The 23,515-nt window shown below is 26.2% G+C and overlaps 6 protein-coding genes across 7 annotated transcripts in view; 1 reads left to right on the top strand and 5 right to left on the bottom strand.

The window, feature by feature from the left end:
- The window catches only part of LOC145936696 (uncharacterized), a 121,396-nt gene that overhangs the window by 55,149 nt on the left and 42,732 nt on the right, over positions 1-23,515 (top strand). Inside the window, exon 1 of one of the 2 annotated variants that reach the window (XR_014425428.1) lies at positions 4,826-5,324. The exons of the other annotated variant lie outside the window; for it this stretch is intronic. The gene's annotated coding sequence lies outside the window, so the exon portion shown is untranslated. Of the gene's footprint in view, positions 1-4,825; positions 5,325-23,515 lie in introns of those variants that run through there. 2 annotated transcript variants of the gene reach the window in all.
- Positions 1-23,515, bottom strand: part of Alpha-man-ia (alpha-Mannosidase class I a) — a 466,863-nt gene that overhangs the window by 47,298 nt on the left and 396,050 nt on the right. The window lies entirely within an intron of this gene.
- LOC145935980 (uncharacterized) lies at positions 1,106-4,144 on the bottom strand. Its single transcript, XM_083037826.1, has 8 exons — positions 3,876-4,144; positions 3,571-3,690; positions 2,906-3,023; positions 2,561-2,645; positions 2,226-2,345; positions 1,936-2,026; positions 1,592-1,737; positions 1,106-1,259 (listed from the first exon to the last, which is right to left on the bottom strand). Exons 1-8 carry the CDS (start codon positions 4,017-4,019, stop codon positions 1,106-1,108), a joined length of 978 nt encoding a protein of 325 aa, XP_082893952.1. The 5' UTR covers positions 4,020-4,144.
- LOC145936705 (uncharacterized) lies at positions 6,473-9,496 on the bottom strand. Its single transcript, XM_083039159.1, has 9 exons — positions 9,350-9,496; positions 9,034-9,153; positions 8,653-8,770; positions 8,055-8,322; positions 7,810-7,923; positions 7,606-7,696; positions 7,335-7,474; positions 6,772-6,904; positions 6,473-6,696 (listed from the first exon to the last, which is right to left on the bottom strand). Exons 1-9 carry the CDS (start codon positions 9,494-9,496, stop codon positions 6,643-6,645), a joined length of 1,185 nt encoding a protein of 394 aa, XP_082895285.1. The 3' UTR covers positions 6,473-6,642.
- LOC145936691 (uncharacterized) lies at positions 14,699-18,261 on the bottom strand. Its single transcript, XM_083039142.1, has 10 exons — positions 18,078-18,261; positions 17,738-17,857; positions 17,537-17,654; positions 16,841-17,102; positions 16,666-16,782; positions 16,235-16,325; positions 15,901-16,043; positions 15,403-15,535; positions 15,163-15,329; positions 14,699-14,754 (listed from the first exon to the last, which is right to left on the bottom strand). Exons 1-9 carry the CDS (start codon positions 18,222-18,224, stop codon positions 15,279-15,281), a joined length of 1,182 nt encoding a protein of 393 aa, XP_082895268.1. The 5' UTR covers positions 18,225-18,261; the 3' UTR covers positions 14,699-14,754; positions 15,163-15,278.
- LOC145936689 (uncharacterized) lies at positions 19,468-22,592 on the bottom strand. The gene is made up of 8 exons (XM_083039137.1): positions 22,416-22,592; positions 21,729-21,848; positions 21,501-21,618; positions 20,950-21,211; positions 20,756-20,872; positions 20,194-20,284; positions 19,984-20,120; positions 19,468-19,723 (listed from the first exon to the last, which is right to left on the bottom strand). Exons 1-8 carry the CDS (start codon positions 22,557-22,559, stop codon positions 19,549-19,551), a joined length of 1,164 nt encoding a protein of 387 aa, XP_082895263.1. The 5' UTR covers positions 22,560-22,592; the 3' UTR covers positions 19,468-19,548.

Consider the following 23,515-nt stretch of genomic DNA (forward strand, 5'->3'; position numbering starts at 1 on the left):
AATCAGAGAAATTCTCATAAAATTCTTTCCATACCATACATATTATTGTTCCACGATTACCATAATTTTCAGGGTAAATTCTAAGAGAAAATTCTTTCTGTGTATAGATGCAAAGACTGAAGCGAATATCCTATTTATTGGGACCAAATCAAATCAATCTTTCTTCAATGGGAAAATGTTGAAATAAGTTAACATATAATTTATAATTACCGTATATGAATTTATATATTGCAATTGTTTCATGTGACTTTTTTGTCCTAATTATAAGCTTGATATCTTAAAGTTTTCAAACATTCACGATTTTTAATTTAAAATACATACGTAAAATGAATAATGACTTTAATTTGATAAATTGTATTCTTAATTATTTTCTTCATTTATAATAATAACATATAATAAAATACTGGTAACTTCTACAACAATTAAGCAATATTTTTATTTAAAAAAATTCAATAACGTCCACATAAATCAACATTTATAAAAATATACAATTATTTATTTATAAAAATATACAAATGTAGCATATCCGTTGACGTAAAAGTAATGATGAATAGATAATTGTACTATTCATTATCGATTGTAATGATAATAAAATACACAATTAACTGTAGTAAATAAAAATAAAGAAAAAGAATAAAAATAATTGGTGTAAAATTGTTTATTGATACTGATATTTAATTTATTATTTTCTTTATAATTTTTTATAGACTATTACAGATTCGAGAGAAAATGTTTTGCTCGTTATTTTAATATATTAAAGTAATTTTTCTACTGATTTACTAACTACAATTTATGTTATAAATTTTCATTGCTTAACAACGTTACTTCTGTACGGACCAAAGTACTGTAAAGTATGACAGAGTTGTGCTCATGAGCTGAAATATAAGATTTACGTTATAGAAGGAAGATTATATTCTACGATTTTTATTAACTTTCTTAATAGCGAATTATTACAAATTAAATTAGGCAGAGGAGAAGAAAGTTTAAGAAAAAAATAGCTTATTACGTAACATATTTATAATTATAATAATTGTAATTATTAATATATAGTAACGTCAATATACATATATAATAATGTTATTAACGTTAGTATATAGTTAAGTAGTTAATATATCGCAATGTTTACCGCTGCGAAGCCTTCGAATGATGGGACAAACATACCGCCCACGACCATCTTACAACTTCTCATACTTCTTTGCATTATAATCAGCAATAATTTCTGCGCTTGCACAGGAGCATCATACCATTGCGTGATATATCTAAGAGTTTGCCCGAATATCAATTCTCATTCATGATATTTCATATTATTAGCATAATACAAAATTATTTTTCGTGTTTTTTTTTGCATTACTTATATATAGAACGCATATATTTTACTAAAATTCAAATTTAGTATTCAATTGCTACGAGATTTTGTTGATATTAACTGTTTATTGTTAAATATTTATATCCTTGCCTTCATTTTAATCGTTTATTGTGCTATAATTTTTGGCATTGACTTAAGACTTAAATGTGTTTATAGAAAACATTTTCAGAAAATTTTACTAACTTTTTGAATTTCGAAATATACTCGAATTTGATTTTTACTTACGTGTTTTCAAAAATACCAGCGCTATGATCTATTAAAATTTGACCAACGTAATTACCCAAAAATAAATAAAAAAAGTGACCAATGTTGAATATAATTAACATTATTAATTCATTCGTCTCCTTTATAAATAGTATTGCTTGCAAAAGCTGGAATAAATTTTAGAAGAAAATATTAACAAGTATTACAAATGCTAATAGAAAGTTTATTATAAAAAGTAATGTTTTTTAGGTGTATAATTGATTATTATCTGTATTGATGTGTAAAGTTTCGGCCATATTAAATATGCTTTAAAAAAAAAGAAAAAAAAACCAATTAAAAAAAATTTTTTTTAAAACATTACTCACGCAGAAAAGATTAATAAGAAGAGATATAATACCGACTATAAGCAAAATGCTGTATGATACCGCCAAGGTAGACCATAGGAATTCGGAAAATCTTAAAGAGAAAGAAAACCTGTTATCAGTTGATCATCAATATATAAAATGTGCGTTATTTTCGACTCTGCATAAATTTTCGTGAGATTTTTTAGTTTAACGGCATTAATATTATTATGGAGATTCAATAGTATGACAATGTATTAATCTAATAAAAAATATCGTTGTTTTAAATTAGTAATAAAATGTATTATACCGACTCGAGAGCTCTTTTGTGAATGTGTACAGCTTCGATTATTCCTTTACAAACGATGATTGTTCGCTTTTCAGGCAAGTAAGCTTGTGAGAACTTGTTGTCGAACGCTTGATTCATTCTATAACTGCGGAGATAGTGATCGTGCATTGTAAAAAATTTATGTTTTAAAATTGATTAATTAAAAAAACTCAAATTGAAATAAAATATCAAGCAAAATATCAAAAACATAAAAAACATAAAAAACATAATTAATAAAATATATAATAATTTATCAATACGTTAAATGTACAATACGTAAAAAAATTAATGCATCAAAAATGCGCAAGATTTTTTTATTACCTGGCAATTTGAAACATTCCGCAAGCATGTTGTACGTACGTAATGTACAACGATTCGGTACCAATCAGAGTAGTGAGCACTACGCCTAGAGTAATATCAAAATGCAAAGAAATGACATAAAAATATTTTTGCTGATCGACAAAGTATTCGCCCGGAAACAATAATTGTCGTGGACGCGAGTGATTTAGTGGCACAAAAATATCGAAAATGATTGGTAGAAATGGTAAGGAAAAACTAATTAATATAACCACAAAACCAATTACTGAAATAATGAAAAGACGATTTTAAGTACAATTGTGTGTTACATTTGCTAAAAGCCAGTAAATTACGTATTCTATTTCTTACTTGTTAAACCCAAAGTGCACATACTTCCAATGTAAGTGTATCTCTCTATGATCTCCAATTCCTTTTTATCTTTAAGCATATTCCAATCTTGTTCTACATGATCCATGAGATATCTTATCTGTTCACAAGGGGTATAAAAATTCAAATGCTTGAATAAAGATCATCCTTTATAGTGAAAAGTGGCAATATATTTTCAACTCTTACTATAAAAGATCCATATCTTCATCGCGCATTTACCATAAACTTATTATATCGTAAATGTTTTCAATTTTACGCAAACAAAATCTACGTAAAATAAATTTTTAAGTAGTTATAACACAAAAAATATTTTTCATTACGGATTATTAAATCCTGAAATCTTTTAAGAAATAAAAATTCTATATAAGATAGTTTAAATATATTTAAATATAGTTTTTATCTCATAATATAATAAAAATAAATAAAATAAATTACTGGAAAGATGGGTGTTTCAAAATGCATTATGCTAATGAAGTGTATGTTACATAAAGTTGAGCGAGTCAATATTAAGTATCTTATTATACTGTAAAACCAAGTACAAAACGCGATTTATTTGAATATTTCGAATATAATATTTCGAATTTTCGAAATATTAAAAAAAAATATTTATGACGCAATGTAAAATACGACAATTATTATCGGCTCACCTTCTTGGCAACGATACAGAATGTTTGATACTTTATAATATAGATGAAATAAATTACAACAGGAGGAAGAAATTTCAACATAAGGTTTATGTTTCGTCTTAACGTTATCAATTTCGCAATCTAAAAGCATGAGTGAATTAATATATTTTTAATTTTCAAAGCAATCGGGTTGCATTTCGCATCAGATTAATGAAAAATATAATTTCTTGTAGTGTATAGAATAACAATGTGACATATTATGTTTGATTTACTAATGTATAATATTAGCAGATTTATTTATAAGTTTCTCTACGTAATATTCTTACCTGGTTAACCATTGTAAGTGTTATAGTAATGTTACAAAACATTACTTGAAAATATTTAAACATTGAATGATCATATGGCCACAAACCGACTAGCAGTAATAGATGTCGATTGAGTTTATAGTATTCACTTCCAAGGAAGTTCATCTCTCCGCGCCAGTCAAAATACTTTTGTACTCAGAAAAATGAAAAACACTATTTTTACGCGGATTTTCTCTTTCCCATTTTCTTTTTCCTACTTATTGAACCTATCGTATTTCTCGCTATGCTGCATCTCGCTTGTCGAAATAAATATGAAGAGTATACACAATAAATATACAATTTGCAAAATAATTCGTGTGCTTAAAAAATAGATTAAAATTCTATCTGTATCTCGCGTCTATTCGCATTTAGACATGCGGAAATGACAGAAGAGAAATTTAATAATCTGCGCAATTTAGAATGCCGCCGGTCGGAAGTAATTTTCTTATACCGCGAATCGGCGCATATACTTCTTTATTGCTTATCGAATTATCAATAGTCGTGTCTCGCGTTGAAGTATGTGAACAGCTTTAAAATATATATAGATGGATATATGAGCTTATTCTGAAATTTTTTAAGAACACGAAATATATTTAAGTGAGTAGCTCCTCTTTTAATTTATATTTTTCTTCTTTAAGATATATACATGCTAGCTTTTAAGGCAAAAGATAAAGACAATAAACAAAAATTGTGTTTTATATCACATATAATTGCGAATATGTAAAATGCTTAATATATTCAGCGTTTACTTAATGCACTTTTTTTTATCAGAATTTGTTTGCATTCTGATATCTTATTAAGATATATTATTGTGAAATTTGACAATGAAAAAAAAAATCATATCAAATTTTTCTGAAGCGATATGTATTGCGATAGAGATAGGAAAAAAACTTTTAAATACGAGAAGTTGTAAAAATGTTGTATGAGTGAGTATGTATGAATGTATGTATGAATGTGTGAGAGCCAGCTATAAGATATTATAATGAATATAGTCCGTGTCGACGTAGGCGTCGATGTCGCGGCGCAGCGCAAGCGTAATAGTGAAAGACGCTCTTCACTCGCGGAGTTTCCCTCAATACTGCATGAACCGTCATGCGAGAAGCTTCGCTATACAGCACTGTATTCCTGCTTCAGTAGCCTTTTCTTCATTGTCGCGAAATATTGTGTATTTATCGTAGTGTTAGCGTGTCATATCAAACAGTGTGTTCGTGAACGGTTGAATTTCTGTCTGCTCGTGAAATCGTAAATGAATTGTGCTGTGAAACGTGGTGTAGAATGTGTTGGTGAAGTGTGTGTTATATGTGAGTTTGTGCTTCTTTAATTTCTAATGAAATTTCCGGCACGAAATCGTGCACGCTTCAAATATTTGGCAATTTACATTGACGACTGTACATATGCAGAAGCAAAATCCAGATGATAAAATGTACTAAGGTAAAAATGCAGATAGTGTGTACGTGCAGTATATTAATAAAATATTCCTCCTCTATGTTTCTTATAAAAAAAATACATTTCTACGAATGATATTAATTTTTTTTGAAAATATTGTTGACATTAAGCTTGTAAAAAAAAAAGATTAATCTTTTATGATGGTAAAAATAATGCATTGTTATGTGATACACGCATCTAAGTTCTGATATATTCTTGATATATGTCGATATCATAATTTAGAGAAACATTTAATATTATTATAAACATTTAATATATTATATAACACACACACACACACACACAATATTACAATATTTATACAAAACGTTTCTGGATAAAAAATTCTACGTGTATAAAATTATATAATTATTTTATTGTCTTTGTTAACAAAATTTCTGCAGCTATCAGTAACGAACTGTAGCAAGAATTATGTACTTCTTTGGAGACATCTCTTATGACTTTTTTATTTATATTATTTTTATATTAGAAATCTAAGAATTTGATGATCTATTATAATAACACAAATTTTTCTATTATAATAATACAAATTTTTGATACAATTTTTACGTATATATAAAAGAAATCATATTGATTTATACGAAGCTAATATAGAAATGGACATGCATATTTCATTCATAATTAGTTATATATATTAAACAATTCTAAATATTAAACAATTTTATTAAATATTAATTTTACGAAAAAAAATGTATATGCAATATATATTGCAGATATTATATTTAGAAAAATTATATATATATATATATACACATATATAATATACATACATATGTAGATATCGATTTTCCCTTCATTTGAGCTGCCCTTACAATGCTATTATTAAATAAAATTGCAGTGTACGAAATACTATTATTTGATATTGCGGTCATATGCGCATTCTCAAAAAAAGAAAAAAAAAACATTACATGTTTATTTATTAATTCAAAAATTAATCAAAAATTTTAAGTACACATTCTATATCGATATATAAATATAATTGTTGATGTGACGAAAGAGTAAGATAAAAGAAATGAGAAAGAAATATTTTCATCTACTGTGTGTGTGTGTGTGTAAATGTATGTATGAATGTGTGTGTGTGTGTGTGTGTGTGTGTGTGCGCGTGTGTGCGTGCGCGCGCGCACGTGCGTAAGTACACGCAATAAGAATTTCGAAAAATAAATAAACGTGTACTTCGTCATTATAAATTTATTTTATTAGTATATGTGTGTGCGTATGTATATATATAAAGAAGAGTATAATACGCACTTCATGCATTCTAAATCTGCGAATTAAATTCTTTAAATGACTATAATTTTTGTCGTTATGCTCGTATGGATTGAAGGACCATAACGTACGATATGGACATACTCATGAGCTGTAATAATTTTTTTGTTATAACACTGATCAAAATTTTACAATATTTTTTTCGTAAAAAATTTGTTTGTCTTACCGTAGCAAAACCTTCTAACGATGCATCAAATAAATATCCAGCAGTTAAAGCACTCTTTTTGTTGCTTCTTTGCATTACAAACAATATTGATTTTTGTATGCATAAAGGTGCTGTGTACCATTGCGTATTATATCTGTTAATACACGGAAAAAATTTTATAATACAAATTATATAAAAAATAAATTTCCTTTTACAACATTTATTTTAAAGCTGGAATATAATGACATTAGAATATTTATTACTATAAAAATTGTAAATTTTGTATTTATTTATTATTGTTTGTTTACAATTGTGCATTTATTTGTGCATCAAAATATTTGAAAAATTACAATACTCTTTTGCCAAATATATATAATATTATCGAATAAAAATATATCGTGATTTTTCTAATATGTTTAAATGATTACAAAAATTATGATGGAATTTTCTTATAAATTAATAATATTTAATTTAGCAGGATAAAAAATTGTACATTCTTAATTTTATTCATGTTTTATTCTTCGAGCATTAAAATCTTCAAAATTATATATCGAAAGTTACTATAAAGCGTATTTAATACTTACATATTCTGATGAATGCTAGTACTAGTATCTATGATATTCTGTCCGACATAATTTCCCATAAATAAGTAATACAAATGTATAAATATAATGCCCATAAAGATCAGTGAATCTATGTCATCCAAGGATAGTGTGTTAAAAAGCTGAATAGAATGTTATTTATTATTATTTATTTTTTATTATTATTTATTATTATATCTTTTGTATTTATACTTTTTCGTATGACAATTTTTTGTTATAAATAATATTGTGTTTTTTTTTTTCATATGCTTACATTAAAGATACTGAGACTAGTCGAAGACACTCCACATCCTAGCAATATGAAATAGAGAGTCGCAAAACTGTTCGTCAAAATAGTGGTCAAACTTCAACAGTAAATTTTATAACATTTTATTTTTATAATATATGAGAATTTTGTCCTGGATTACCCGAGCAAAATAGGCTTCGAGATTGTAAGGGAATTATATATTATACTAACTCCAGAGCTCTGCGATGAATATATATGGCGTGAATTAATTTCTCGTAAAAAACATATTGCTTAAGATCTTTTGGCATTTGTACATTTTCGTCAAATATGTGATCCATTCGGTAACTACGAAAGTACGTGGTGTTATTAAATTTTTTTCAATGATTTTTGCTTCCTCATAGAGGAAGCTTTGTTTTTTCTATTTTCAAAATAAATGTGTTATTCGTAAGATTTAAGAAAACCGCTCTTGTTTTTACCTAGCGATTTTAAACATGGCGCAGGTATGCAGTACATATGCTATGAGTAACGTTGCGATAGCCACTACTGTCATACAACCAGCGTATTGAACAACGACACTATGTGTTAAAGCAGTGTAAAAGTATACTTCATCTTCATCAATGAAATAATATTTCACTAAAATTGGTAAGCGTCGCGGTCGCGAATCATTCATTGGCACGATTATATCGAGTATGCATGGTATGCAGGTCAATATCAATGTTACCAGCATAGAGATAATAATCAACACTGAAGTATGCGAATTATGCAACATATATTTGACAAAATACAAAAGTTAAATATGATAAATGTATCACAATCACATAAGAAATTTAAAAAAATGAAATTATGAATTTTTAGAGAGATATCTTTTAAATGCATTTAAAAAAATACTAGTGCAGTGGGAAAAAATGGATCTAAGCTATCATTAAAAGTTTTAAGTTTTATAAAATTTGTTTTACAAAATATTAATTTTTTTTTAGAAATAAATTTAATGGTGATATGGTGCGCACATAAAAATAATTTGTCGAAGAAAGGAATTGAATGTTGATGCAATTGACATTTGATTTTAATTCTTACATGTAAAACAGATTGTAAATAATTTTGCATTATCTGCGTATCCTCGTATTATTTTCAATTCGGCTTGAGTTTTTAATATGTTCCAATCGTATTTAACTCTATCATATATATATTTTATCTATTATTGCAAACAAACAAGATAAATATTCTATTCTAATAAATAACAAGATAAAATAATCTCTAAGCTTTTTTGTTGCCTGAATTATCTTTTATTATATTTATATATTAAAATTATATCTAATAAAATTTGTAATGCACCAAATAATTAAATTAATAGCGTTATTTATTAAAAAGTTAAAAAAAGTAAAATAGCAGAAAAACATTATCAAAAAGCTTATAGGAAGAAATTTTCGAACATATTGAAAATAGGCAAATACTTACATTATGGATAAGTAGGAAATATGCGTTGTATTTTATAATATAAATAATGTTAATAATAATATACATGGAACTTTTCATGATTATATCGACATTGCAGTTTAATACGAGAAATACGTTAAACTAAAAGCAGTAAAATCTCGTTGAAAGATTATAATACAGAAACATTGTGAGCAAATATTAATTTATACGAAACATTTATTGTCGTCCATCTCTTACCACGTAAGCAATTATTAATACATATCCATATTCAATATATATCCTCATTTAAGTTTCCATACAAATAAGTAAAATAAAATAAGAACCATTTTTATAGTACCTGGCATAGCAGGAAGGATATTAATAATGTTTCAAAAAAGATTATTTGAATTTTCTTCAAGGTTGAATAAGGATGATCATGCCATAACCCGAGACACAACATAATAATTCGATTCAACTTATAGTATCGTTCTCCAACGAAGTCCATCTCGGGTAGCTAAGCTAAGATGTGTATATCAGACTAACAGCGCGCAATTGCACTTCCTCGTCTATATGTATAGAAGTCAAACATATACAATGGACTCTTCTTTCTTCAATTCATAGCATAATTTTTAGGACATCGTTATTGCCGTAGAATAAACAGTAGGTGTGAGAAATTTATGAAACGCCGGTAGGGAGAATAATCGTAAATAAAATAAGATCAATTTTTCTCAATTTCCTAGCTCTATCATAGAAAATGAAAATAAGCCATCAAGATAATATTATCGAAAAAGACAATCTAGCGACATTATCTTATACTCTTTTTTCTAGAAATATATCTTTTTCTCTCTCGCTTGTGTAAAGACTATTGACGTTAGTGTAAAGACTATAATTTTTGGAAGATTCTCAGTTTGTTACGATTCGAGCTAACTGTAGTATCTCATATCATAGTAGTGTCTTCGCAATCTACATGCTTCATGCTTATTAATTAGTTTAATAAAAAAAATCTATGTCGAACACACATACACATAGAGATATAATCAGAAATTGAAAGAAAAAAAATATGGCGCATGTATATTACATACATGTACACACATATACACACACGCACACATACGGATGGAAGAGTAATTTGTGTTTTTTTTGTGTCGTTAAAGAAGAAGATGTCGTAGTTTAGGGCGCACATGTCATAGGAAGAAACGATCGATAACACTTGCCACTAGGTTTGTAGTGCGAGCTGCAGCGATGAAATATCAATTCGCAACTATCGCAAACCGAAATATCAATTTTGTATTTTTATAATATGTGAAGCAACGTGTTTATTAAAGAACTAACGCGATGTTTATCTTTTATCTATTTTTAATTTTTCCATATTGCTGCTTTTGTATTATTGCGAGTACAAAGCTTACTTCAATATCCAAAGCATTATATATAAATGACAAATATAAGGGCGAAGAAAAACGTATGCATACATGCATCTGACTTTGACTTCTGAAAGGGCTGTAATTTGCTTACTAGCATTCGGTTCAAATCATTAGTACTTATAATCGTCGATTCAACTCGTCGTTCTCATGAATATTCAATAGATATATTCTTTATACAAAAATATATATTTATTTTTAATTTTATGTTACTCTGAAGCATTGATCCAATCATATATTGTATTTTTCTATAATTTATTTGTAAGTTAAAATTGTCATTTTTTTCATCTTTTATTACACTGATATAAAGTATTATTTATCGTTTTAAATTTCTATAGAAAGCAGAGAAGTGTGGCACTATGTAAAAAAATTTGTAATAATTGTAGAATTATTGAAGAGTTGTACAATATGTGCATGTGGTCGTATTAACGTAATAAGGTAAATGCTTGCGACTGTGTTGATTATAAATTCTCTTACTACAATAAAACCTTTTAGTAAAATGACGTATATCCCTCCAATGATAAGACCATAACTTTTTGTATTTTTTAGCTCTTTGTCTTTTTAAGAAAAAAATCAATTTTTGCACCCGTAAGAATGCCATACCGCTGTATATGTATTGTATCTTAAAAATTATGTGTGCGATAAAAGTTCTACTCATTATTGCACATAGATATGATATATTACTTTATTATTTATTATTAATTATATATGAATCACATAAAATATGAAATTATAATTTTTGATAATTTTTGTATATTTACAATGTTGTTAATATATTCGCGCTATGATCTGTAATTATCTATCCATAACTCTCACGACAAAAACGTGAAATATAGAATAAAATAGAAAATAGCTATCATAAGATTATTTATGCTATCCAGAATTAATATGGCTTGTAGCGCCTGGAATTAGCATTAAAATAAAATATTTGTGCACAATCTGTTAAATTAGACTAAATCATTTACGTTTTATAAATTAATGGCCAACGAAAGCTCGTCTAGTCTAGCCGGACTAAATAGGATGTTTTAAAACTGGATGATATTTAGCGAATTTCAAAACAGCAAAGAAATCCGATATCTGTTATCGGATCATTTACGGATTGGTTGTAGGTACATCGTAATAATACGTGTGAAAAAACAATGGCTTAAGCTTAAAATAACGATAAAATAAATAATTCTTAACAAATATAAATTCTGTGTTATAAGTATCCCTTGTATTATTTATTATTTCAAAGTAAATTAAATATTGTAAATAACGAAATATGGCGAAATTATTCTAATAATTAAATTCATCAATATATGATTTTCTCTTTTTGAGAAATCGATATACATAAAACATTCTTTTCCAATGAATTTTCAATATAATAATTATAAACATTTTTTATGTTAAAATCAGAAGATATTCGGATAAAACAGATATTCGACATAAATATGCAAGATTCTTACCGAGTGATCTTGAACATCATACAAATATGTCGCATGAATGTTATAAGCATTATTATAAAGTGAATGTCGTGACGAATCTATCCACGAAGTTGGTTATGAAAAAGGTAAATATATCCTTTTTTATCGAGATATATCTCAAAAATATTATCTTGTCTTAAGAGAAATTTATTGATTGTAGCAGAATCATTAACGATTAAAATTGTATACACTAAAAGTTACTTGAATTGCAAAAAAATATTTATATTAAATTAATTTATAAATATTAATATAACATGGACTGCTTTAAATAATGTAGTTGTAAAAATGACTTTCGTTTATATCAAGGAAATCTATTTTAAATGATCTCTTACGAAATATAAAAAAAGATTATCGGAACTCATTTCGTAAACTTCTCATATCTTTGTACTATTTTAACTTCTTCAGAATCTTTCAGTGCGTTCCAATCTTCGTAAATATAATGTAATAATCGCTTCACCTATGAATCACACTCATAAATTCTTAAAATTCTTTTTTTTTAAGTATATCGCGTATATTTATATTTAAGTAGATTAAATTGAGTAAAAAGAAATATTTTGCTGTCGTTCATGCAAACAGCCTAAAGTAATCATATTAAGAAACAAACAAAAACTGTGATTATTTTAATTAACGGAGTGTACTTTTATTAAATTACATGAACCCTATTTACATAAAATATTCTTTTTACAAAGAAAAGCTTTTGCAAGTGTGTTATATATATATTTATATATATATGCGCTCTCGACGAAAAACCTTTTCCCCCCTTTTTGGGAGAGGTGCTAGATATTGCCATAGCGTGAATAATAATTGCAGAATTACTTGCACCTGCGGAAGACGAAGAAAGTCTCTCCCTCTCCCTTCCGATCGATTACCTATTATCTCTCCGATATTCAGCGCGACAGAAAATGGGTTGGAATTATCTAAAGTATATACACGCAACACCTGATAATATCTCTCGTCCGGAAAGACAAGAAAATAAAATTTTTCTAACATTTTTTCTACGCGCGCGTTAACGTAAGTGCATAAGTAAGCAAGGACTATACATCATACAAGTTTGAAAAACAACTCTACGTTGCATTACTATATTTTATTATAGTATTTCGATTACCGTAAAAATTGTTCATCATTAGAGACTCAAGAAATGCAATTTTAAAGCCAAGATGCTAATGAATAAAAGGTAATTGAAAAATAGTTTAATAATTGATTTTTAAAATAATTAAAGAGCATACTCATAGTTTGTAAGAAAAATATAAAATAACAATTAATATTTCCGAGAAATAATGACAGACTACAGAGGTCAACTTACTTCGTTGAGTTTAGCATAAAAATAGTATTGTATGATATGTAAGAAAGATGATATACAGCATACGAGAAAACTATAATAGAAATGAAAAGAAAAATCAATGTGTTCGAACTAATATATATAAAATATTTTGAAAAGAATATTAGTAGGTACCTAAAAAAACCATAAAATAGAGAGACAGCATTATAATTGGGAAACATTAATTAAATAAATTTTCGCAAACTTTAATATCAATATAATCAGAACATCAAGAGAAATATTTAATTTGCTCTGTAATAATAATTCTTGGCGAAATCTGTCTTATTGTTAGAGCGATTTGAAGACATATCGAATAAAAAAAAATTATATCAAAATACTGTGTGGTACATTTTCCAGTAGAGTGGTTTAACTGTCTAACTCTCTTGTGTTCGATCGATGTTTTTACCACAATATTTTTACAGCATGTGTGTGCGTGTGTGTGTGTGTAATCAAGGTAACATTTATGGTATCTCCCGAGTTGGGGAAGTCCATCGATCGAGTTCGCATTTATGTTTTTGCGTCGAAGGGAACGGCGACAGGAAGTTGAATTATCGAAATAGCGTGTTATATTCACCTGATGTAGTTTTCCCAGGATAAGGAAAAAATAATATCCCTCCTTTTTTTTCTCCCTTTTTTGGCGCAAGCGCAATAGGTTTTCAGATAGCTTGCCGTGACAACTTTATTGTCATCCGTGATGTCAAACAGTGCGGTACGATTGTTCTCTTAAGCGAGTGTTCTTCATGATGTGTATACGTGTGTTTGTGTGTGTGTGTGTGAGTGATTTATACTGCAGAAGAGTTTGGTTATTAAAAATAATTTAATAGTGCAAAAGTAATTTTATAGAGCGTATATTTACGTAAGTAAAATTATCATATAATAAAGATATATATTGGCAGTAATAAATTTAAATAAGTACAACGATTTTTTGGGAAGAAAAAATCTTTTTTAAAAGCTCTTTCTTGCTACTAAAAGGCAATCACAAACCCCTATCTTTTATCAATAACAAATGTTCGCTTTAAAAGACACTTTTAATTCAATTTTATTTAGGTTTTTGAGTATACTAGAAATTTTCATAAATGACACATATTATGAATAATAAAGTTACTGAGACATTAAAGTAACTGGGCAAATAACATAGTTAGAAATTGAAAAAAATATAAGAAGAAAAATACAAAATGACGCAGTAAAATGCTAACGTAATACTTGATATATTCTTTAATTTTACTTCGTGCAAAATGCGATATTGTAATAGATTTACACATATTTATACATGTTCTTATATATGTATAATCAGCTAATAAATATTTTTCTTTTTTATTATTGACATATTTGCAATAACATATTTTAAATATTGCATTAACTGTATTCTTACAAGCTTCTCGATACGCGTTATTATTATATAATAACTTGATTGCTTTAGTTAATAATTTAAAAACTTAGAATAACATATTAAGCGACATCATGGAAACTTTTGATGAAACTTCTAGATTCATCTATTTTTAATTTTGGCTATATTCTTAAGCAGAGATTTTTAGCAATCCTTAATATTCCTGCTATTAAAAGGCTATAAAAATATTCTTAATTAATTAGTAATTCAATGATACTTTTTTAAAATTAGAAAACAAAAGAAAAAATAAATCTTTGCAAAATATTTCTTATAATGTATTATTTATTTATTCTTATAATATATTATACACACATATATATATTTATTTATTTTACATATATAAAGAATATCACTTTTAGATACCAATGTTATACAAATAAATAATTCATTCAGTTTCAAACGAAGAGTGATTAAAAAAAGTTTAAATAGAAAATGAAATAATATATTTTAAATATCGACATAAATAATTTTAATTTCTATATACATATATGTGTGATAATATATAATTATTTTTAATATATTTCAAAATCTCATTACATTAAATACAAATATATTAAAATGATAAAAAATTAATTAAAAAATCACGTTTTTTACATATGTCCAATGTGTGTGTCTTATATCAATGCAAAATACTTTCTTATTTTTTCACGTGCATCTGCGGGAAAATAAAGTTTATCTTTTAAAAGTGTCCTTTCTTTTTCTTACTGAACAGTATACATCACGGTGACATAGGACAGCGCATTATTAAGAAGCTAGAAAAACATTTAACATTGTACACACATATTAGCAGAAATCTATTGTTTTTCTATTTTTAGTGGTCCTTACCGTGGTAAAATTTTCTATCTTTCCTACAAATATTAAACCGATTTTTAAGTTAAAATCTTTGCCAGTTTTTTGCATTAAAAACAAAATTAGTTTTTGTGATGGTACAGGCATTAAGTACCACGACGTACCGTATCTAAAAAAATCAGAATAAAAATTCATAAATAGTCATCATATACATATAAGAAACTTTACGCAAAAGAGCTTATTTTAAAGTAATCAAAAAGCAAATTTTATGAAACACGAATTGTATTTTACCACTTAAATATGCATATGCATTTTTAAATTATAATTGTTACATTTCCTATTCATTTCCCGCGACATAGAAATAAAAAATTAAATTCTAATAAAAAGATTTTTATTTAAGATGTCAAAATTTTTACTCTGAAAAATTAAAAAGCTTAATAGCTCTCATATTTTTAAAATAATTATTTTTTGATTCTAGCATATTGTGTATGTATGGTACCACTTATTATATAAATAAAAATACTTAATACTTACATCATCCTAAAAATCTCGTTATTGTAATCCATAATTTTCTGTCCGATATAATTTGCCACAAACATGTAAAATAAGTGGATTACAGTAAAAAGAAAAGATACTGTTAGGTCGACCATGTTTTTTGTAGTTATTGCTTCAAGAAACTATTATTATCATATTAGAAATCATAACATACAGAATTTAAAATAAAGTAAATTTACAATAATTTGTATATATGTATGTATGTGTGTGTGTGTATATATATATATATAAACTCGTTGAAGTAAATTTATTTGTTTTATATATAACAATTTTATTTATATGTGCATTATGTCACTAAATAAATTATACCTACTCTAAATAAATTGACGCTCAACGAAAATACTGCAAGTATAGCTATAATGCAATATGGCGCATTAAATAATGATACTAAAACGTCGGAGAATCTTTAAAAAAAGGACAAAATTATTATTTTATATATATATGTGTATATATATATATATATATATATATATATATATATATATATATATAGAGAGAGAGAGAGAGAGAGAGAGGGATAAAAAATATTGTAAACTATTGCTTTATAAATAAATGAAAAAAACAAGAACTAAAGAAGAAAAAAGCTAAATATCTTTAAAACATAAGTTATTACAAATCATAATTAATTTAGATTTTTATATTTGTTTTTAGTTCGATAAAAAAGTCATAGAAACTGTTTTGAGAAAATATTTTATAAATTAAGTACAAAAAAATTTATAAAGAAAACGTAATACGTATACTAACTTCATAGCTTTACGGTGTGCAATTACGACGTGCATTATGCTCTCGCAAATTGCGCGTTCCTTTTCCAGATTTGACATGTGTAATACGCTATTCTCAACGGACTGTCTTACTCGATGACTGTAAATATTTCCAATATTAATTCGTGATCGAATCGCCAATATAAATTGATCGTCACCTAGCAATTTTAAACATCCCGAAAGAATGAAAGATAAATATTAACAATTGCGTTGCTGTGGCTAATATTATTAATTCACATAATATTGCAATTACGACTTCGTGCAACGCTTTGGTGAGGAAGTATTTATCCTGCGAGACAAAATATTCCATCCTAATAATAAGTTTGCATGGTCGTGGTTCATCCAATGGCGAAATAATGTCGAAGATAATCGGATAAAATTGGATAAATACTACAACGATTAATATAAAACTGGCACACACTGTAAGACATGTGAACAGGTTAGACAAAAATATTTTGTTAACATAATAAATAATTTAGATTATGTGAATTTTTCGTGAGCACAAGACAATTTCATTTTCATAAGAGACAGATTATATGGTACTTTGTATTAGTAGCTATAAACAATTATGAATAAACTTACTGACTTTTTAAATATTTGTGGAAGTGCAGTTTTGTATTATATAATGTGATCCTGATGTAATATATATTTTATTTTCACAAAAGAAAAAAAATAAATTATCTTTTTTGCATATCATATAAATTAAAAAATATTATAGATTATAAAATAAAATAATAAATAAAATAAATAGTAGTAAGCATTTTTTAAACATCACTTGTACATTATTGAAGATTGTTACTTTCATGACACACTATTAAATATAAAACAGTATTAAAAATTCAATATTTTCTTACAGAATATAAGTGTAGTATAATATTGACCATAATGAGCATATTTCAGTATAATCTCACTTTCAATTTTATTTCGTATTATTTTCCAGTCTCCCTGGATTTGATAATGTAGATTCTTTATCTGATTCAAATGTTTATTGCTTCAGTTAAAGTGTTAGATATAAGTTCGGAAGTGAAATTTATTGCTTGTGCAGGTAAACTTACATTTTTTGATTTCAAAATGAAATAACAATACTGTATTACAACTATCGTAAAAGGAAAAACAAATGACATAGTTTTAATGAAAAGAGCCAGATTGTATCTCGATGTAATGAAAACTAACAACTGAAAATAATTATAATAATTGTAATAAAATTATTAATTATAATAAAAGTATATCGCATTGTTGCTGTTATGAATAAACAAGTTCAATATACTAACCTCCTATTATATAATATTTTCAACTTAAAAAATAATTTTTGAAAAATATCTTAAGATGTTAACAAAAAGATATATGTCTCATTGACCATTACCATTACTATAAAAATGTGAATTCAATTATTACCTGCATGCAAATAAATGTTACAGTTAAAATAATGATTAGCACTCTCTGCAATAATACAAGTCGCGATTTATTATGAGGCCAAATACCTAATACTTTAAGAAGAAGTATATTCGACATAATATAGTAATGTTCTTCGATTACACGCATGTTGCATTAAAGACAAATTGAACGATATAACTGAACGACGAAGTATCAATGCGTATAGTGATTACATAACGCAGTATTTATATATCTCCCTCTTCCCTTCCTATCATTTTTATTCTTTTAAATTATCTAAGAAATATGGCAAATAATAGGATATATTTTTGTTAAATAACTGATACTTGATATAATATGCATTGAAATTATTTCGAAAGAAAAGTCATAGTCAGATCGATGTTATTCGATGCTATAGCATATTATTAGAGAGGGAATATAAATTATCTAAATTGATGTATAAAACTTCTATTCACTTGGGGGAGCGAAAGATTATTCTATATTACATTCACATATTCTATATCACTTTCTCTTATTTTTTGACGCATATGCGCAGTAGCGAGTGCAAATATCGAACGATGCATCAGTCTTCTTTCGAACGTCACGTTGATCATATCTATTCATGAAATAATAAATGCACTGCACTAATTGTAAGTGTAATTAGTTTCTATATCTTATCATGTTTTTATCAGTTTAGTGTGAACATAGATATTACAAGTCTACTTCAAGCTTTTAGATTGCTTCGATATTGCATAAATCAACAATCAAAAAAGAAGAAAAATGTAAAAAAATATACGATTATATAATAAAAGAAATATATAATAAGATATAATAAAAAAGATACATAAATGAGTTACTTATTTACTTATTAAATGATTATACTTCATATATGGTTTATCTAGCACATGCAATAATGATATCAATACCATATATTTTTTCAAATATTATAATTTCAAAATAAGAAGGATATCAGATAAGGATATTTAGATAATTTTTTATTATTTTTTATATAGTTTTTTCATGATTGAAATAAGTCGCTTTAATTTCATTATCGATATCATAATAGGCAAGAAAGTTCAAACTTTTCATTCATTAACCATATTCAAATTGCTATTAGATTCGACTAAGAATCTATTTTTCTTCTTATCTAAGATTATCTGTTTAATAGTGTTGCATGTAAATGACAGTAAAAAATAGTATACGTTTATATTCGTTTATACATATATATAAATGTATTATATGTATATACATTTGTATGTACATACATTATGTATATATTATATATTCCTACGTATATATTCAGTACACGCCATATTCAAAAATATTTATAATGCATATATGTTGCACGACTATATTAATTCAATAAATTACTCAATTGATAATGAATTTTTCTTTCCGTTACATTATTATTTTGTAGAATGCATTACCATAAAATAGGATATTGCCGCATTAGTAAGCTGGAAAATGAAACAATAAATTGCTCATTAAATCCATATTAAAGTTCGATTATTTTATTGTAAAGAAATTTTAATTTTACCGAAGCAAAACCTTCCAAAGATACTATATACATGCCTCCAAATATTAAAGTAACGTTTTTATATCCTTTTTGCATTATAAATAATAATAATTTTTGTATATGCAATGGTGCTGCATACCACTGTCCATTATAACTGCAATTTTTTAAATGATAGATTTAAATAAAACCAGTTACAGATTAGCAAAAAATTAATTGCGACATTTTCGTGATATAATTTAACTAGATTAATAGTTACACAAAAACCATGGATTTCGGAATGCATGGTATCGGAATAATAATACAATTAGTTTAAAATTGAATGTAAGCAATGTCTACATATTGTATATGTATATGGAAATACATTATAGGATAAATATAATTCTACAAGTATATTGTAAGACATGATACACTCACGTTACTTTGAACAGTTCCCTTCCATGATCTGTTAGTTTTTGTCCGCCATAATTAATAATAAACATATAATTTAAATGCAAGACAATGAGGAGAGAGACTATATATGCATCTTCAGTCCTAGTGTTTATTAATGTTATCTGTCGAAAAATTGCGCAATACATATTTAAAGAGTAAAATCAATAGCATAGGCTAGAAAAGACATTAGCTTACTTGAAAAAGATTGATACTTAAAGAGCTGACGCCAACAACGATCAGAATAGCGAATACTACCGTAAAATTAGATGTAAAAAGTTCGGCAAATCTTTAACAAAAAAGAACTGGATATATTGGAACATTATCAATATTAAATCGAGTAAATTTATACTTTGATATATATTTAGTAACAATAATTAATGTACCTCTATATGAGCACTATATATAATGCAATTTAATCGCATATTTAATACCGACAATAAGTGCCTGAGATTTTATGTTTTATTAAAATATAATTGTTAAGCTTGTATTGAAAAAAAAATTATAAATCATAAATTATAAAAGTTATAAATATAAGTAAATACTTATAATACCTATATATTTAATTTTTGATTGTGCTTGATTTTAAATTTGAATTAATTTGTGGTTTGGTTTTTATTTAGGATTTTATTTTCGTAGATATATCAAAGAGATGCAATTAGTATAGTATAAAAATATACGACAGAGATAAGATTTCACTTTTAATAAATAGAAATATAAGATACAAAAAGTTATAACAAAAATGTAAAAATATACTGACTCGATTGCCTTTCGATGAATAAAAACTGCATGTATAATCCTCTGATAAAACAGATACTGTCTTCGAAAAGTAGGAATCGTTAATGCATTTTTCTCGATAGTATTTTCCATTCGATAACTGTATTAATTTACTTATTTTTATTAAATTATATTTCCGATTTTTGAGACTAGTATTTAAAAAGTAATTGCACTTACCATGCGATTTTAAATAGCGCACATGCATGCCAGATAAATATCATCATTGTTAATAACGTACCACATGTCACGTTCAATGCTATGCTAGTTGCTAATATCTCGTGTAACAATATAATATAAATATATTTGTCTCGATTAACAAAATATTCCGTAATCACAACAAGTCGAAAGGATCGTGATTCGTTCAATGGCAATATAACATCAAGGATTAATGGCAAAAATTGAAGTGTTAATAAGAAGACTGAGCAAACCCAAAGAATCACTGAAAATTGTTAGATCTAATTTAAATTCAATTACAGGAAGTTATACATACAGAGAAGTTTTAAATACATTCCCCTACCTTCACTCTCAACCGAATATGATTTGTCATATTAATAAAAAAAATTAGCAAAATAAAATTATATATACATATATATATATATATATATATATATATATATATATATATATTGTGTGTATGTACACACAATATATACAACATTTATTTTGCTAACTTATATATATATATATATATATATATGTATAATAGAATATGTATTTCATATTCTTACCTATTGAAATTATTGAAGAAAACTTTATGTTGCGAGCGTATTTTTCTATGATTTCAACTTCTAATTTATCTTTCAATGACCTCCAATCATCTCGAATTCGTTCCATCATTTGCTTTACCTGTTTATTCCATTTTCTCCTTCATCAATGGTTAGAAGACAATTTATTTTATAAATGTTACACAACATTTAAATAAAATATTTGAATAAATGATCTATCCTTAGACTTACACTATCCGTTTGAATGATGAAAAGACAATATTTTATAGTAACGAAAAGAACAGGAAAGACGATCGAAAAAATCTTGAGAAGAAGATACGTATTGCACTGTGTTGTAACGAATACTAGTAACTGAGAAAAAATATCTTTAGTAATTAATTACAATCTGGTATATAGGATATGTATGATTGTAAATTATTTTTACGTAATACCAAAACAATTTGTACAAGGCAAAAATTATTTTAAATATGTATTATAAAAGATGAGTAAAATAAAATCCGAGCTAAAACTTTTATAAAAAATTCTTACATCAAATTATATACATATTATAATTATTATCATCAATACATAACACAGCAGATATATTAGCAGATTAAAAAAGATAAAGAGATATGTTTATCTCAATGCACGTGGTTAAGATACACCGCTATGTGTAAATATGACTAAAAGTTGTGTGACTTGACAGTACGAGAGTTGATAAAAAAATATCCGATCTTAAACCAGAAAAAAAACTGATTTAATTCAAAATCTAGACCTATTTAAAAAAATAGGTTTCTTCTCAGTTAACACACTTTTCCCAGCGGTGATTTTATAAATATAAATAGCTAATAATAATATTAATAATGTTCATTAAATATAAATTAGTTAGTTTTTTTTCTGACTTAAAATCGGATACTTTGATGTGTTCACAGTATATACCTGGACAAGAATAAATGTTAAAAGAATGCCAGCAAAGAGTGCTTGATGTATTCGCGTGAAATATGATTGCTGATAAGGCCATATACCAAGCACCTTAAGAAGTATTCGATTAATTTTATAATAGCGTTCTTCTGTCGCCTGCATTTTACGAGGACTACGATATAACTGAGACGAACCTATGAATTCTCGAATTATTTCCTTCGAAATTCTCTGTCAATTTTCAACAATCGATATCTTCGCGCACTGGTAGTTAGTGTAAAGACGGTTATATTTCATCAATTGAGAATAATTTATTCAGGATATAGATGAAAGTGAATTAGCCCAAATTACCTCAATTTGTAAGAGTAATATACATTTTTAACACATATTCTTGCGCAAACGCAGTTATGACTTTTTATCTTAGGAAAGACTTTCAGTATCTTTCAGTACATCGTAAGAAGTATTACTCACTCATATACTTTGTGGATATACAATATGTATTATATTTAAAGAAAGAAAAAAAATACAAAACCACATATTTATTCATTTTATATATATATATAATTTATAATAATTTTTTTGAACATGTGTAAAAAAATCAAACAAATATATATGTATATACATATAGTGGTATATTAAAATTTTCATGTAAAGGTAAATGAGTTCGCACTCGTCCATTTCACATGTATATGCGCATTAATTAAAAAGTATTAAAAAATTAATTATAAAATAAAAGATTTTGCGTTGTAACAAAGTGTACAGTATGCGATTCAGTATATGAATGTGATTTCCGAAAAATATAAAATATTGACGTACAAAAATTTTAATTAATTTTATTTAATGTAATACAAAAATAAAAGTTAATTTTTTTCTTTAATAGATATTTTGTATTATTAAATAATGCTTATCATCGATACAAATACAAGATACAATATTTAATTTAGCAAAGATAGATGCTAGTTTTTATGCAATTTTCAATATTTCTTATTGCAAACGTAGGTAAGTAGATATGCGTGACACTTTGCTTTGAGAGTAATTAATTTTACTCGATGGCATTTATTTAAACTGCTAAAAAATTTTTTTGTCACATTAAGAGATAATATTGCTTTAAATTTCATACT

This window comes from Prenolepis imparis, unplaced genomic scaffold (genome assembly GCF_030444845.1).
Source record: "Prenolepis imparis isolate NDT839.2.m4 unplaced genomic scaffold, iyPreImpa1.0 SCAF_5, whole genome shotgun sequence".
Lineage (NCBI taxonomy): Eukaryota > Metazoa > Arthropoda > Insecta > Hymenoptera > Formicidae > Prenolepis > Prenolepis imparis.

Bases quoted from the DNA above. Each gene is read 5' to 3' on its own strand.
- LOC145935980 (XM_083037826.1), bottom strand. From the start codon at position 4,019: ATGAACTTCCTTGGAAGTGAATACTATAAACTCAATCGACATCTATTA. The intron at 3,024-3,570 runs GTGAGCCGATAA...CCTTGTGAACAG, and splicing joins TCTGTATCGTTGCCAAGAAG to ATAAGATATCTCATGGATCA. The intron at 1,260-1,591 runs GTAAGTAAAAAT...GCAAACTCTTAG, and splicing joins GCTGGTATTTTTGAAAACAC to ATATATCACGCAATGGTATG.
- LOC145936705 (XM_083039159.1), bottom strand. From the start codon at position 9,496: ATGGACTTCGTTGGAGAACGATACTATAAGTTGAATCGAATTATTATG. The intron at 7,475-7,605 runs GTAAGCATATGA...CATTCTATTCAG, and splicing joins CTAGTCTCAGTATCTTTAAT to CTTTTTAACACACTATCCTT. The intron at 6,905-7,334 runs GTAAGTATTAAA...GTGTATTAACAG, and splicing joins ACTAGCATTCATCAGAATAT to ATATAATACGCAATGGTACA.
- LOC145936691 (XM_083039142.1), bottom strand. From the start codon at position 18,224: ATGCGTGTAATCGAAGAACATTACTATATTATGTCGAATATACTTCTT. The intron at 17,103-17,536 runs GTAAGAAAATAT...CATGTCTTACAG, and splicing joins TTATACTACACTTATATTCT to TGTGTGCCAGTTTTATATTA. The intron at 16,044-16,234 runs GTAGGTATAATT...TGATAATAATAG, and splicing joins TGAGCGTCAATTTATTTAGA to TTTCTTGAAGCAATAACTAC.
- LOC145936689 (XM_083039137.1), bottom strand. From the start codon at position 22,559: ATGCAGGCGACAGAAGAACGCTATTATAAAATTAATCGAATACTTCTT. The intron at 20,285-20,755 runs GTCAGTATATTT...TTTTTGTTAAAG, and splicing joins ATTCATCGAAAGGCAATCGA to ATTTGCCGAACTTTTTACAT. The intron at 20,121-20,193 runs GTAAGCTAATGT...ATTTTTCGACAG, and splicing joins TAAGTATCAATCTTTTTCAA to ATAACATTAATAAACACTAG.